Source organism: Elgaria multicarinata, chromosome 3 (assembly GCF_023053635.1).
Source record: "Elgaria multicarinata webbii isolate HBS135686 ecotype San Diego chromosome 3, rElgMul1.1.pri, whole genome shotgun sequence".
NCBI lineage: Eukaryota > Metazoa > Chordata > Lepidosauria > Squamata > Anguidae > Elgaria > Elgaria multicarinata.
The window spans coordinates 57,045,579-57,059,777 of NC_086173.1; the positions used below are offsets into that span (position 1 = coordinate 57,045,579).

At 42.1% G+C, this 14,199-nt stretch overlaps 1 protein-coding gene across 1 annotated transcript in view; it reads right to left on the bottom strand.

Annotated features, from left to right (window-relative positions):
• LOC134395354 (myosin-4-like) overlaps nt 1-14,199 on the bottom strand; it is a 38,006-nt gene that overhangs the window by 9,774 nt on the left and 14,033 nt on the right. The window contains exons 19-33 of the mRNA XM_063121515.1: nt 13,877-14,013; nt 13,094-13,349; nt 12,077-12,319; nt 11,336-11,512; nt 10,130-10,275; nt 9,953-10,043; nt 8,075-8,464; nt 7,863-7,989; nt 7,169-7,287; nt 6,387-6,583; nt 5,811-5,994; nt 4,858-5,023; nt 3,986-4,110; nt 2,534-2,842; nt 1,413-1,616 (exon numbers count right to left, since the gene is read on the bottom strand). Of these exons, the coding sequence (XP_062977585.1) occupies nt 1,413-1,616; nt 2,534-2,842; nt 3,986-4,110; nt 4,858-5,023; nt 5,811-5,994; nt 6,387-6,583; nt 7,169-7,287; nt 7,863-7,989; nt 8,075-8,464; nt 9,953-10,043; nt 10,130-10,275; nt 11,336-11,512; nt 12,077-12,319; nt 13,094-13,349; nt 13,877-14,013 (2,871 nt within the window). The remainder of the gene's footprint in view (nt 1-1,412; nt 1,617-2,533; nt 2,843-3,985; nt 4,111-4,857; nt 5,024-5,810; nt 5,995-6,386; nt 6,584-7,168; nt 7,288-7,862; nt 7,990-8,074; nt 8,465-9,952; nt 10,044-10,129; nt 10,276-11,335; nt 11,513-12,076; nt 12,320-13,093; nt 13,350-13,876; nt 14,014-14,199) is intronic.

A 14,199-nucleotide genomic window follows, 5' to 3' on the forward strand; every position in this document is an offset into this window, starting at 1 on the left:
AGCAGACTGTATTGCCACAAGGAAGGATTTCTATCTTGTGCAGTGAGAGATGCACCCTATTACGTTTCCCTCGATGACCCAATTAAGAGGATCTGTTCATGGCTCAGACTAACTGGGATTAGGCTTTTGCTCCTGGGAAGGATGGACAAGGACCTTAGGGATTTTTGGCCATCCTCATCTATCACAGGGCAATCTCTGCAGTTTTAGAATCCTCAAACTCTGATTCAGAGGTGGACCAGGATGGTTAAAACCCAATTCAGTCACGGGGCCTGAGAGTTTAGCTCAGCCTGGTTTATCCTCTGATGGCAGGCTGATTTGAGCCTGCTCAGAATGAGAAATGTCAGAATGATTATGCTTGGTTTCACAGAAGGGAGTAGGCCAAGGGAGCTGTACATTCCTGCAAGTTTCAACTGGTGCTAAGAAAGCTGATAGCTTCTCTGTGGGAATCAGGCAGGTAGGGGAAGAAGGGGATTTCAGACCGGTTTCTTAGGAACAGAAATGTCTATGGAAAGCAGAATAAATATGCCTCATTGAGGCATATGGCTGATTTATGGACTAGGAATCCTTGTCAGTTTAATTGTTAGGAGAAGGGCTCAAACAACCCCTGCCTTGCATTCACAACAGTCCTGAGGCTACAAGGTCTTCCGTCTTTATTGCCCCAAACCCTGTCTGGACTTTCCATTGTCTGAGCTGCCCAACACACTTCTCAGCTGGGTTCTCCATCAAATCTGGATCCTTGTCTGTTTGAACCTTGTATCATTGAGAACTTGCCTGCTACTATCCTGAATCCAGGACTTAGTATGTGTGGAAGCATGGATCATAGAAGCTCTGCGTTTGAACTTCTCAGCTGCCCGGTATTCTCTCTCTTGCCTGGACATATCATCATTTTAATTGTCCGAAATACTGACTTGCCTCGACTTATCATGAATTACAAACCTGAGTGCCCTGTAACTGTAACTTGGAGCTAGAGGAAGGGCTGGTTAGCCTGATTTGGGACTTAGCATGACCCTCTTGGACCAGGTCTTGAGTTGCCTGGAATGTTTTCTTGCCTTGATTTTTTGTGACCCTTGACTTTTCCTTGTAGAGATCCCAACATGGGAAACTATCACTGGACTGATCTCAGACACACTTGTAGGGATTAGCCTTGAACTGTTTCTTGAACTAAGCAATTCGCCTATAGCTTCTGCTATAGCAATACAATTTATTAGAAGTGTTAACCATTAAGCTTTTGCTGTGAGATTTTCTACAACAAACAGTCTCACTGATTTTGGTGTTTTAGGCTAGAGTGTATACCAGGCAGTAAGCACTTTTTCGTAATGTGCTTTCCCTGTGTGCCACTCCCATGGTTGGGATGGTGCACAACAGGGCTTTGGAGTCAGGCTCAGTGTCCTTTCAGCTCTGTGATTCTGTACCTGGGAATGCAGGAGCTGCACACGCTCACTGGCATCTGTCAGCTCCTGTTCAGACACTTTGCGAGCACGCTCAGTCTGCTCCAGAGCTGCTCGCATCTCCTCAAGCTCAGTCGTCATCAGATTGTTCCTACGCTCCACCAATGCCAGTTGCTCCTTCAAGTCATCATTGCCTCTCAGAGCATCATCCAGGTGAAGCTGGGAATCCTGCAGCATGTGGAAAATATGACAGCTCAGAACATCTGAGAGATGTCATCCTCTGAAAATTTAAAACTGAAAATGCTGATCTTTTTTTCGTTTTCCTCTTCTTTTTTGGGGGTAGATGGCTGTAAACAAGCCGTGCAGACAAAACCAGACAGTTTGTAATTCAGTTATCATGGTCCTTGAAATTACAACATACATTGGTGAAAATTAGAAGGAAGTCTACATAAAATGCGGCAGACATAAAGCATCCCATCCATCCTCTGGTGATAAGTTCCAGAACACCCAGAGCTTGACTTTGCATCTTTTTACCATCATGGCCAAGGGGCTTAGGTAAGTTTGCTCTTTTAAAATTTGTGGATTTAAAAAAAAACCCAAAATCAAACATCAATGATCTTTATAATATCTTAAAGCACTGAATATTCTTTTTGTGAATGATTTGCAGCTCAAGTTTAGAGCACACAATTGTATGCAGAACATCCCAGTTGAATCCTAGGCATCTCCAGGTAGGGCTGGAAAAATTCCTGCCTGAAACCCTAGAGAGCCTCTGCCAGACAGTGTCAACAATACTGAGCTAGATGGACCAATGGTCTGACTCTGTATAAGGCAGCTTCCTGTGTTCCTATGATGTGTGAAAAAGAGTACAGTAACAATTCACTATTCCTTTTTAGCATAGCATTCATAAATTTATAGAGCATGAGTGGTTCATCTGTGGCCCTCTAGATGTTGTTGGTTAACAACTTCCATCATCCTTGACCACTGGCCATGTTGGCTGGGGTTGAGGAGACTTGGACATTTGGAGGAGTCACAGGTTCCCTACCCTGTGACTCCTCCAAATGTATCAACCTTTCCCCCTACCCTATTGCAGAATGAATGCAGGCAAATGGTTACAGAGCCCAAAGAATGTATGTGATTAGGTTGACCTTTAGTTGCCCTTGGATGTTCCTCAAGTGTTTCTGTGTCTCTGCACCTTGGCGGTTGGCGTGGCTCAGCTGGATTTCCATTTCATTCAGATCTCCCTCCATCTTCTTCTTAAGTCGCAGGGCATCATTCCTGCTCCTGATCTCAGCATCCAGCGTGCTCTGCATGGACTCTGCCATTCTCTGGTAATTCCTCTTCAGTTGTTCAATTTCTTCATCCTTCTCTGCAACCTTCCTATCAATCTCAGACTTCAGCTGGTTCAGTTCTAGCTGGACACGCAAGATTTTCCCCTCTTCATGTTCAAAAGAGCCCTGAGTCAGTTAAACAAATTTATTCATTTCAGTTCTGTTTCTGCATTGGAAACATCTACAACAATCTCTACTATGAACATAGACAAGCTCAGGATTCCAGTGTCTGCTCTGCAGAGAAATATATCCCCAAAATAGAGTTCACTGTATATTCGGGGGAAATATTGCTGCTCCTTGTTCTCTTCCAAACTGGGAACAGGGAATGTAAGGTCATTGACACAGTGACCTTACATTGTAAAATGGAAACTCCCAAAAGGTTGGTGCTGTTGAGAGACCAGCTATCTTTAGCTCCTCATCTCTCTCTTTCTGAAATGTTTCCTTTTCAGCAGATTGTTATAAGAACTCTGTAATTTTATGATATGATGCCCGAGTTCGCTTTTCCCCCCCTCCACCCTTCCCACCCCCTTTTTATTTTGTGTCACGCCGATTAAATTGTAAGCTTGAGGGCAGGAATTGTCTTGTGCGTGGTCGTTCCCTGCACCGCCCCCGATCTCTAAGCTGCTCCAGGAGCCTTTGGAGCTGAAGAGGGGAAACAAAACACTATAAATAAATAAATAAATAAATAAATACTAAAATAGGATTTAAATTTAGTAATCCACCAAAATGAAAATTCTTCTATTCAAAATAACATCTTGAATCTGTAGTTCAACTTCTTAATCTTTCTAACACCAACAGAAACAGAGTAACAAAAACAGATTTTTATCTGAAAATAAAATGAAAACCTAAATCCATCACTGAAAGGCTGCCAATTCCAGTGTTTCTTAGATGCTTGCCTAGCCCAGTGTCCCAATCATCTGTGGAAAATGCAATTAGCTTTCCTAGTTTGATTTGGCCGCCCTGAGCATTTAGCAATGGAGTTAATGGGCCTTCTCAGTTTAATCATGCATTCTATTTCTGGCCAATAGGTGGCACTAAAAATCCTTTTAATGCTTCAGTTTGGTAGTAGCAGCATCTGAACTATGAAAGTTGACACTGCTATCACAAAACTATCAGTTCAAGCAAGGGGCTGGAGAAAGACTCCCCCCACCCACCCCCAAAGCTGTGCTGTGTTGTTTTGTACATGTCACCGAGCTGCCTCTGGATGGCAGGAACATTCCATCTATGTGGAGTTCCAGTTAATAATGTCTCCGAAGTGCCCATATTCACCTCTGCTTCTTCCAAAGCAGCTTGCAAGTCTGACTTCTCTTGTTCAATCTGCTTCTTTGCTTTTTCTAATTCATGGTTGCTTTTGCCAGCTTCAGCTATCTGCTCAGTCAGGTCAGAAATTTCCTCTGTGGTAGGAAAAGTATTCTATCATTATCACCATAATTAATATGATTCTGAAGCTCAGTAGATACAATATTTTTGACCAAAAGATTTTCCAATCAATCAAAAATGGACTTTTGCACTATATGTAATAATGCAACTTACACTTATTTTATCCAAGACACTGTTGTCAGCTGAAAGGACATAATTCAACCAAAATTAAGCACTTTAAGCTGTATAGATTTCAATGAGAAAGTTAAAGACATGAAACTAATGCAGAAACAGGATGGAAGAAATGTGTGTTTGGAAAGAATCTAACTAGCATAGAAAGCAAAACAGACAAAGTTGTCCATCCCTAGGTCGTAACTATTCGCATCAACAGATAAAGCCAGCTCACATATGTGCACTGCCATCACTTGATGATAAACAAACAGACACAATTGAAAAGAACATTGCATTGAAGAGGTATATAAAAGTTCTGTCTGTGGTGTGTGATCAGTGGGAGTTTAATTCACATGAGCAAATCACAACTTAATGCTGCAGTCATCAAGTGATGAGCATATAAGTGTGAAGTGCTCTTTAGAAGAAGCCTCCGCAGAACTGGACTGGAGTTAACCATAACCCTGAATACTGTTTCACTATTCTGAAGCTGTAAAAGCAACAGGCACTGTGTGTAGGTCAGGTACTACCAAGTGGGAGAAACATATTTGTGTGAATCTGCCCTTACAAAAGCCCTGAACTGGATTGAGGACTATAGGAAAGAAGGACCTTACGTTGCAGGTTTTTGTTCTCTCGCCTGACAGTCTCAAGATGGTCCAGCACCTCTTCGTAAGCGTTCTTCATTTTGAAGATTTCCGTACTCAGAGACCGGGACTCCTTCTGGGCAGCCTCCAATTCAGCCTGACATTCCTGATACTTCTGCTTCCATTCTGCCAGCACCTAGAGAATACATAAGTTCATATGGCACATGAGAAACACAATCCTGGGTTGTACCCTGGTGTCACATATAACCTTTTTAACTGGGCCGACGTCAACACCTGGCACCCTTGGGGAGCTGCTAGGGGCCCAGCACTCTGGCAGAGCTAACCACTGACACCTGCCTTGGGCCTTCTTATAGAGACAACATTGGCCTGGCAGTTCTGAGCAACACCTGGCTGCTAGGTTTAACTGCCATTTTAATTTCCTGACATAGCCCTGGGACTTCGAAAGCAATTAAAATGGTGGCCCCCAGCTATGGGGTGGTGCTCAGAGCACTGATGCTGCCAGCCACCACTGCCACATAAGCCGACCAGAGGTGACTTTGCCTGGGCCTCCTCAAACCTGGAGCCATCTCTGAACTTTCTTCTGCTGCAACCCGCCCCCGCCCGACCCATGAGCTCAAAAAACACGGCCCCACATATTGTCTACAAATGGCTCCTCAGCAGCAGCATGGCTACGACAAATTACATGTATCAAGGATGCTTTAATATACAAAAAACCCACCCCAAATATATAGTATTCATGTGGATTAATCTTAAGGGCAATTTTAATTTCCTGGTGCTACCAATAGAAAGGCATTGTGCAGCTACTCCCTCTCTCGCTCCTTAGCAGATTTTTGTCTGATAAGAAAAAACAGAAGACGCAGTGGGGAAATGTGGAAGGGTTACAAATGGAAGACAACTGGTGTATATAGGTTTACTCCTATCTACAACTGCAAGCTGCCTGCTACCCAACAAGAAAATGAGACCTTATCAAAGTTCCTCTGCCTTTTGTCCAGGATTGCGCAGGCTGCATTTGACCTCTCCACATCGGTCATGAGGTCATCCACTTCTCCCTGCAGTCTTTGCTTAGTCTTCTCTAGCGAAGCACACTTAGAATTGACAGCTTCAATCTGCTCTTCTGATTCTTGAAGGCGCTGAGCCAGTTTCTTCCTGAAAGGCAAAGAAACCCAAAGTTATTTTCTGCGGTACAGGAGGAAAAAGAATGGACAGGAAGGCCGGCTGGCCTGATGGCAGACATTTGGATGATGACGCAGGGAGAGAGATGGAAAAGGGTCCATGTGGCAGACAGCCCAGACTGGCAAAATAAGGGTTCTGAATCTAGCAGAAAAGCAACAGGTGCTGGGGGAATAGTTTTCAGTGAGAGAGAGCCAAAGGGCAGGGAAGGCTGTGGGAGGGGGGCAGGCAAAGAAGGGCTATGAGAACAATTCTGATTTTATTGTGAACAGAAAAGAGGTAGCACCACCTGCACTTAAGCACTGGAAACAACAGAAGATTTGGTGTTGAAAGCCACCATCAAACCCAACTTCTTCCCAGGTACGTACTTGGCTTCTTCCAATTCCTCTGTACGTTGAATGGCGTCCGTTTCATATTTGGTCCTCCACTGGGCAACCTCACTGTTGGCCTTGGACAGAGCCCGTTGCAGCTCACCTTTGGCTTCTTGCTCCTCTTCAAACTGCTCCCGGAGCAAATCACAGTCGTGGCGAGCAGATTGCAAACCATGGGCCAGTGCATTTTTTGCCTGTGGGTTAATAATTTTATTGGAATGGTGAGGCCATTGGCAGCATAGTGTGCAGGTTGTTTTCATCTGATGTTCAACATCTGTCTTTTAGTGATGCCGTATACGACATCTGGGATTTGTTTAATGACCCTTCCCTGAAGGACACTTTCTCCCTAAGCAGTTGGTTTGTACACCAATACAAAAAGTTTCAGTTATTTTTATTATTACTACCTAACTATTCTTGGTATTGCTCTCTGAGAATTCATCTTCTTTGCGTTCTTTAGCAAAATAAGCATGCTCTTACCGCAGTGTAAGTTTTAGTACATCATGCTCTTACTGCAGAGAATTCTATAGGGTAATCTTATGGTGTGAATAGTATGTTTACAGTTCACTATTACCATAGGTCTTCAATTGCAATGACAGAATTTGCCAAAAACATGTTTTACCTGTCTTTGTTGTATTCTGATTTATACCTTGCCATTGAATTACCATCAGTGCGTATCACCAGGAAATCATATTTGATTGTTAAATTGCCTCTTTCTGATCTTCCCTGACTCCTGATTACTCATCTCTCAATTCTCTGAGTTGCAGTCTGAGAAAAATCACCTTGTTCTCTTCCTCCAGCTGCCGCTTGAGCTCTTCTGTCTGTTGCGTGAAGGCCTGTTTACCTCTGATCAACTGAGAAATCAAAGATTCTTTTTCTTCTAATTGTCGAGTAAATTCGCCTAATGGAAAAAATATATCCACATATTCCTTGTCTGCAACGTTGAGATCACCTGCTCTTTGAGTACTCTCGGTGATGTCAATGTGAACATTGACTAGGTCATTTGTGCACTGTAGGAATAGGTGAGATACAAATGTTTCGGTGTTTGAACTCTGCACAAAGCTGTAGCAACTAGAAATACACTGAGAAATCAATGTAAGAATGCCTGTAAAAGCCCTTTTCTTCAATGGGTGGTAGGGTATTCCCCAGGGAGAATTTTCCATAATTCTTCTAGTCAAATAAATATGTTTGATTCCTAATAAGTTGAACCGGAAGTTGCTAGTTCAGAGGAAGGTAAGACACATTTGTTAAGGCAGAGACAATATAAACACAACATGTCTAGTTACTAGGGTTATGTATGTATGTATACATGCACATGTGCACAGTCTACACCAGGGTCCAAAAAGGTTATGCATTTCTGATCAAGTAGAATGACCACCTTGAGCATTTTTATTCAAAGGGGGATAGGGATATATTTTAAATAAATAAATAACAGGGTAAATGATCATGTTTGATACTAAAAGGGGCCAAACTCACCGTTCTCGGTGTGCAGCCGTGCTTTGTGTGTGTTGAGATCATTGATCAGCCGCACATGCTCTTCATCTTTTGTCTTGATTTCACTGAACTGGTCTTCAAGGGCTCGACACATCTTTTCCAGATTGCTCTTTGTAAAAAAATAAAATAAAAAAATTAAGAGATGTATACTAGAACAGGACAGTCAGCCACAATGGAGAAATGTAACTATCTACCTTAGCTTTAGAGACGGTTTCCATATTGCTAGCAAGGTCATCGATCTCCATCTTCAGCTCACTCTTTTCCTTTTCCAGCTTCTGTTTCACTCGCTGCAGATTATCAATTTGTTCCCCAAGTTCAGCTGCACTGTCTGCGTGCTTCTTGCGGAGGGCTGCTGCGGTTGCTTCATGCTGCAGGGTGGCCTCTTCAAGGTCCCGGCGCATTTTCTGGAATTCCGCCTCACGTTTTTTGTTCATTTCAATCTGAGCTGCTGTTGCCCCACCAGCTTCCTCCAGACGCTCACTGATCTCTTCAAGTTCCCGTGAGAGATCAGTCCGCTGCTTCTCTGCTTTGGCCCGAGATGCACGCTCAGCCTCAATCTCTTCCTCCAGTTCCTCAATACGGGCCTTTTGGAAATAAGATAAACTTGTTGTAGGTTCAAGGTATGAGTATCTCAGGGGAACAGCTCAAACACTATTATAATTCACATGTGAAGGAAATTTTATACGTACTATGAATTACTATTTGTAGCCTGAGGTAATAGTAAAAATCGTAGGAAAAGTTATAGTGTTATGATTCGTACCCACAATCCAGCCAAAGTTAGGTACTTTTAAGTCATGTAATGAGAAAGTAAAACTACACTAAAAAACAAAGTTATCTAAGTTTTACCTGTAGCTCATTAATTTTTTTTCTGTGGCCAAGGGGTTTGAGCCTGGTTATCTTCTAATTTCCCCTGCATTCTCACATCAGAGATAACAGCGGAGATGCCCTCGGAGGGAATTCCTCTATGGGGTGGGGCTTGGAGGCAAAGCCCTGCCCCCTAGAGGAATCCTGGGAGGTTCCAAAGGCTAGATTGGGGTTTCCCATGGGCTGGATCTAGACTGTGGGTCAGAGGTGCTGCACCCTTAGTTTACACACATGGCACCTACTAAAACTTAGAACCCCTACACCATTTGCCAAATGCAACTATTTGCATACCACTGCTAGAGAACTCTGTATCCTAGATCTCTCTCATTTCCCCCTATTATCTTTCTTTTATACCTCTTTGTCACTGCCTGCCAATTCCCTTTATGGCAACCATAATGTCCTTGCCTATGCTACTCCCTTTCTCTATGTCCTGGTTTTATATATATTTAGTACGATAACTGTCAATCTATACTTAACTGGGTTGATAATCAAATCAACTTCTCCACTCTGTATCGGAGTCATATATTTGTGTATTTTCATATGGTTTGTAATAAAACTATAATATATTATGCAAGCCTCAATCTCTGTTCGATAGCAAAGATCCCGTCATTTAAGTGTGAAGTAAATTTCCCCATGGCACATCTTATTACTACCCCAAGATCACCACTTACACATGGTGTCAGTTACATATGTATATTTATGTGTTGGTGTGCATGTGTGATCAAGGACACATGGTAATACCGTAGATCTTAAAAGTATACAGTGGAACTTAAAACTACCTAAATTTAGATAGATCATACAGCTGCAGGGCATAATCCAATAGTGCTAAAATCTCATTTGTAAGAGTATTCAGTTTAAAATAAAATGGTGCAAATATATGTATTTCATTAAAAGTTATAAATATTTCAGGTATTCTGTGAAATGCATATGATCACAACTGCTTTCTTGTATCAGACTTTTCCTGCATAATTAAGCATACAGGAGACACTATTAGTCTATAACCAAGAGCATTGGTTCTTTAAGGTCAGTGCTCCTCTGGAGTCATAAGCAATCGTGTCTAAAGAGATTTTGTCCCATTTCTTCATACTAAACTTGTGTTCAATTTTGAGTAGGAGTATCATTTTAGAATCACATCATGACAAAGCCAGCATGACCTTAAACTGAGATTTCCCAGGCAATTCAAATACACAATGGTGTCTAAGGTTTACCTGTAGCTCCTTAATCTTTTTCTGTAGCTGAGAGCTCTGAGCCTGTTCATCTTCTATTTTTCCCTGCACCTGACTGATTTCAAACTCTTTCCTGATGGAGGAGAAAAGTTTAAAGTAAGCATTTTAAGGAGAAAGGTCAAATTTAAAGCCCAAATACACAAAATTCTAGCAGTATACTTCTTCAGTTTGTCATCCATTTGCTGCTTATCATTCTCCAGATCCATGATGGATTCCTGAGACATCTTCAGATCCCCCTCCAGCTTCCTCTTAGCTCGCTCGAGATCCATGCGAAGCTTCTTCTCTTGCTCCAGAGACCCTTCAAGCTAAAACAACACATGGGTGTTGGGACAGCAGGTAATGATTTTAAGATTATTCTAAGGAAAGACAGGATTAAAAAATTGAAATAGTAGTAATTTTGAAAGTCGCATGGGCTTCAGATGCTCCTTTAAGCCTCAAAGCCAACTCTTCTAAACTCATTTGACGATGATAGAGCCACAGTCAAATTCAGGTCTGAGATATTCTATAATTCTATTAATCACAAAGACCAAAGACCAGCCAAACATGACAGAAAATATCCCCCCCGCCTGCTACGGAATGGTAGGCTTGATGTCAGAAAGACATCCATTTTAAACCCTGAAAATGAAAGCAGAAAGCACTGCAGGGGGGAGGTTAAATATAGAGAAGCTCAATGACTTGGATCCTAAGATGAGTGAATGGGAGGAAAGTTTCCCATTCCTTACAACTTCCTGCATTCGCCCCAAATGCTCATCTGGAGAGTTGGAGCCCCTCTGGAATAATGTAGGACCAGACACAGTGGGGCTGCTGGGATAGGGGAGTAAGACCCCAACCCGAGTAGGACTCTTATCTGATTTGCGCTGGGTTGCCCCCTCCCCCACATTATTCAAGAGGGATCTTGGCAGCTGCAAGAGGGGATTGGAAATGTCTTTCTTGAACTTCCTTCCATTCATTTATTTTATGATCCAAGCCAATGTGTACATGTGCAATTGCAACGATCAGAAAAAAGGACCAAAATACACACTTAAAGTGACAACTGGTACTGATCAGGGCCAAAAAACAAACAAACAGAGGTGACAGTGGGACATATGCTCCTCTATAGCTAGTTAAATGGGGCATCACACTACACTGACCTCACGCTTACATTGGCTTCCTACTACTTGAGAACAGGTGATCCTGGCCAGATGCAAAGTAAAGGACTTGTACAGCAAAGACTTGGCAGGTTCAACATGGATTACATTCAGCACTGATACTGCCGTAATGTATATGTGAAAAAATATACAACCAGAAGTAGGCTTAATTTCTTCCCCACAGTTGTTTTTCTGTCCTACCAAGCAATTTGTCACAAAGATTTATTCATCCTCTTACATCATCCACTTGCTGTTCAAGTTTAGATTTTGTTTTGGACAGAGTGCTGACTTTGTCTTCCTCAGCCTGAAGGTCGTCCAAGGTCTGCTGGTGAGCCTCTTGGAGGCTTTTCTTGTCTTTGGAGAGCTTGGAGATGTTTTCATCTAAAGCTGCCATCTCCTCCGTAAGGTTTTTAACCTAAGAAATAATAAATACCCCCATTTAGAGAAATTTCTTGCTCATGGCACAGCAGGTGGATATACAGACATAATAATAATAATAATAATAATAATAATAATAATAATAACAACAACAACAACAACAACAACAACAACAACTACTACTACTTCCTCCAAAGAGTCCAATGCAGGGTACATGATCCTCTTCTCCATAACGTAGGTATGAAGAAAAGAAATTAACCTCTTTTTCATGTAAAAGAGCATATGGCCTGCTGATAAACATCTATGTTTTATCTATTAGTTATTATTAGTTATTATTTTTTAGATTACTTTCCCACCCAATCTCAAAGATTCAAAGCTAGATGCATATTGTCCCATTTCGTCCTTACGATTCTTTAAAAAGCGGAGCTTCACCAGCTATACAGGAATACATCCAAACCCCAAATTCCAGCTGCTACAACTCACTGGTTAAAAGAATGAGCCAGCAGCCAAAACACCTTTTACATCTTGAGTTTAGTAAGAAGAGAACAAAAAAAGAACTGGAAGGTCTCATGATAACACTATGATCCTGTAGTTTCTTCACCTTGTTTTCTGTGGCATGCTTCTCCTTTTCCACTTTGGCCAATGTTAGCTCTAAGTCATCAATGTCTTTTTTCAGTTCTGAGCACTCATCTTCAAGTTTCCTCTTCTTTGCCGTCAACTCAGCATTCATCTCTTCCTCATCCTCCAGCCTTTCAGTCAACTCTTTTATTTTAGCTTCCAGCTGAATCTTGCTTTTGATGAGTCCTTCACATCTTTCCTCGGCATCTGCTAAACTTTCACTTTCCTGTAGAAACAAAAGAGAAGTCTAGTTATGCTTTGTTCTTTCTAACAATCAGAAGGAGTAGGGCTGTATATACCACCAGCAAATCCTCTGTCAAGTGAGAATAGGTAGCCGAATGCTCTTTCTAGAACCTAATGTGCAAGAAACCAATAAATGTATCAAGAATCTATTTACATCCTATCCTACAGCTCATCCTATCCAGCAGACTCCCACATACCAAACACATAGAGGGGAAAAAAAGGGGGGGAACCAGAAGGCACATAGTCCAGGTCATTGGATCCCATACTGTGGTTAGTCTGTTTTCATCAGGTCTGGATAAGTGGTCTATAAATTGTTAAATGAGCCATATTGACTGGACTCTAATAAAAAGAGGAAGTGAGTGATCAGGATTAAATCACTAGAAACATTACTGGTTCTGCACTCACCCCACCCCCAAAATAAGAATCTCCCTTCCCCCACAGTAAGGTACCATCTTACCTGTACTTGTTTTTATGTTAGTAGGGATTGAATTTGGGACCAGTATAGGAGCCGTGTATCTTGTAAAGATAAGATGCAATGAATCAGCGCACCTGAGCCACAACTTGTTTAGTCATACCATAGTACTCCCTTTTCTTGAGGAGGAGAACCATAACTGAAGGTAAGTTGTTGCTTTGTGAACCATGTCGTTACGTTATGGAAAATTCTCAGTTTGTCCAAAGTTGAGAGAAATTAGTGTTCTCTCTACAAGGAAACGTGGCAAGTTCAAAGGTGCAGTTAAGGAGAGTGAATGCTACTTACAGATTGAACCTGAAGCTGAAGGTCATTCTTCTCTTGCACCAGAGTCACCATTTTTTCCTCAAGCTCTTTCCGTTTGGCTTCTGACTTTGCAAGTTCTTCTTTAGTTTTCTCAAATTCTTCCTTCATGTTGGCCATCTCCTTCTCTGATTCCGCGCTCTTAAGCAAGGGCTTGATCTTGAAATATAGCTTCATCCAGGGCCAGTGCTTGACATTCATGAATGAACGGACGTTGTATTGAATTATGTAAATAGATTCTCTGTGAATGTATTAAAAGAAAGGTGCCTTAAGCTGAAAGTGGTTTCAGATGTCCATGTTCCAGTCCTAATGAGCATTCATTGAATCTGTGGCTGGTACTTTCCAAATAAAAATAGGAGTAGGAGTGTGGGGATACCTTTGGCAACAAGCTTTTACAAAACTGAGTTGAAATTCACTCACGGAGAGAGGGGGCCCATGGAGGGCATCTTGCGCTACCCCCCAAAAAGAAACCTGCAGCTGGCACTGGATTAAACGTTGCTGCCCTAGCTTTGGGATCTGGAGTGGAAGCGTAAGAATAGATCTAAGCCAGATCTAAGCCAGATGAGAAAGCAACAGTGCAAGATTTTACATCGAAAACACTTAATCTAGCTCAGAAAAAAAATGAACTTGATGCAAAGAACAAAGAATGGCATTCTATGGCCTGAACGCTAAAGAACATATTATTGGTAATGACATGTTCTTATGTTCATGTGCGCAAATAAACTTTAGTGCATTGTCTGGAGGCTCAGAGAGGAAATGGCTGCTTACCTTCTGGCATTCATCTTCTGGAATTCGGCCCTCATGAGGAATCCTCTGCACATGGCTTGTGTATGGGTGATGAGGGCAACGAGTTTCTCATCTCTCATCTCTTCCAGCAACCCCAGAAGACCAGCCTTGAAGAACACCTGCAACATTTTTGGTGAGTTAGAAGCAACATTAATTATCAAGCAAGCTCATACTAACAACAAGTGGAGAAATGAGAGGTACATGAAGGGGATGCTCCCTGCTCCTCCTTATCTTTTGCTGCTGCTCCAGCTGCCAAATTAAGAAAAGGAAAGAATACGTTGGGGCAAAATTCTTCCAAGCTCTGG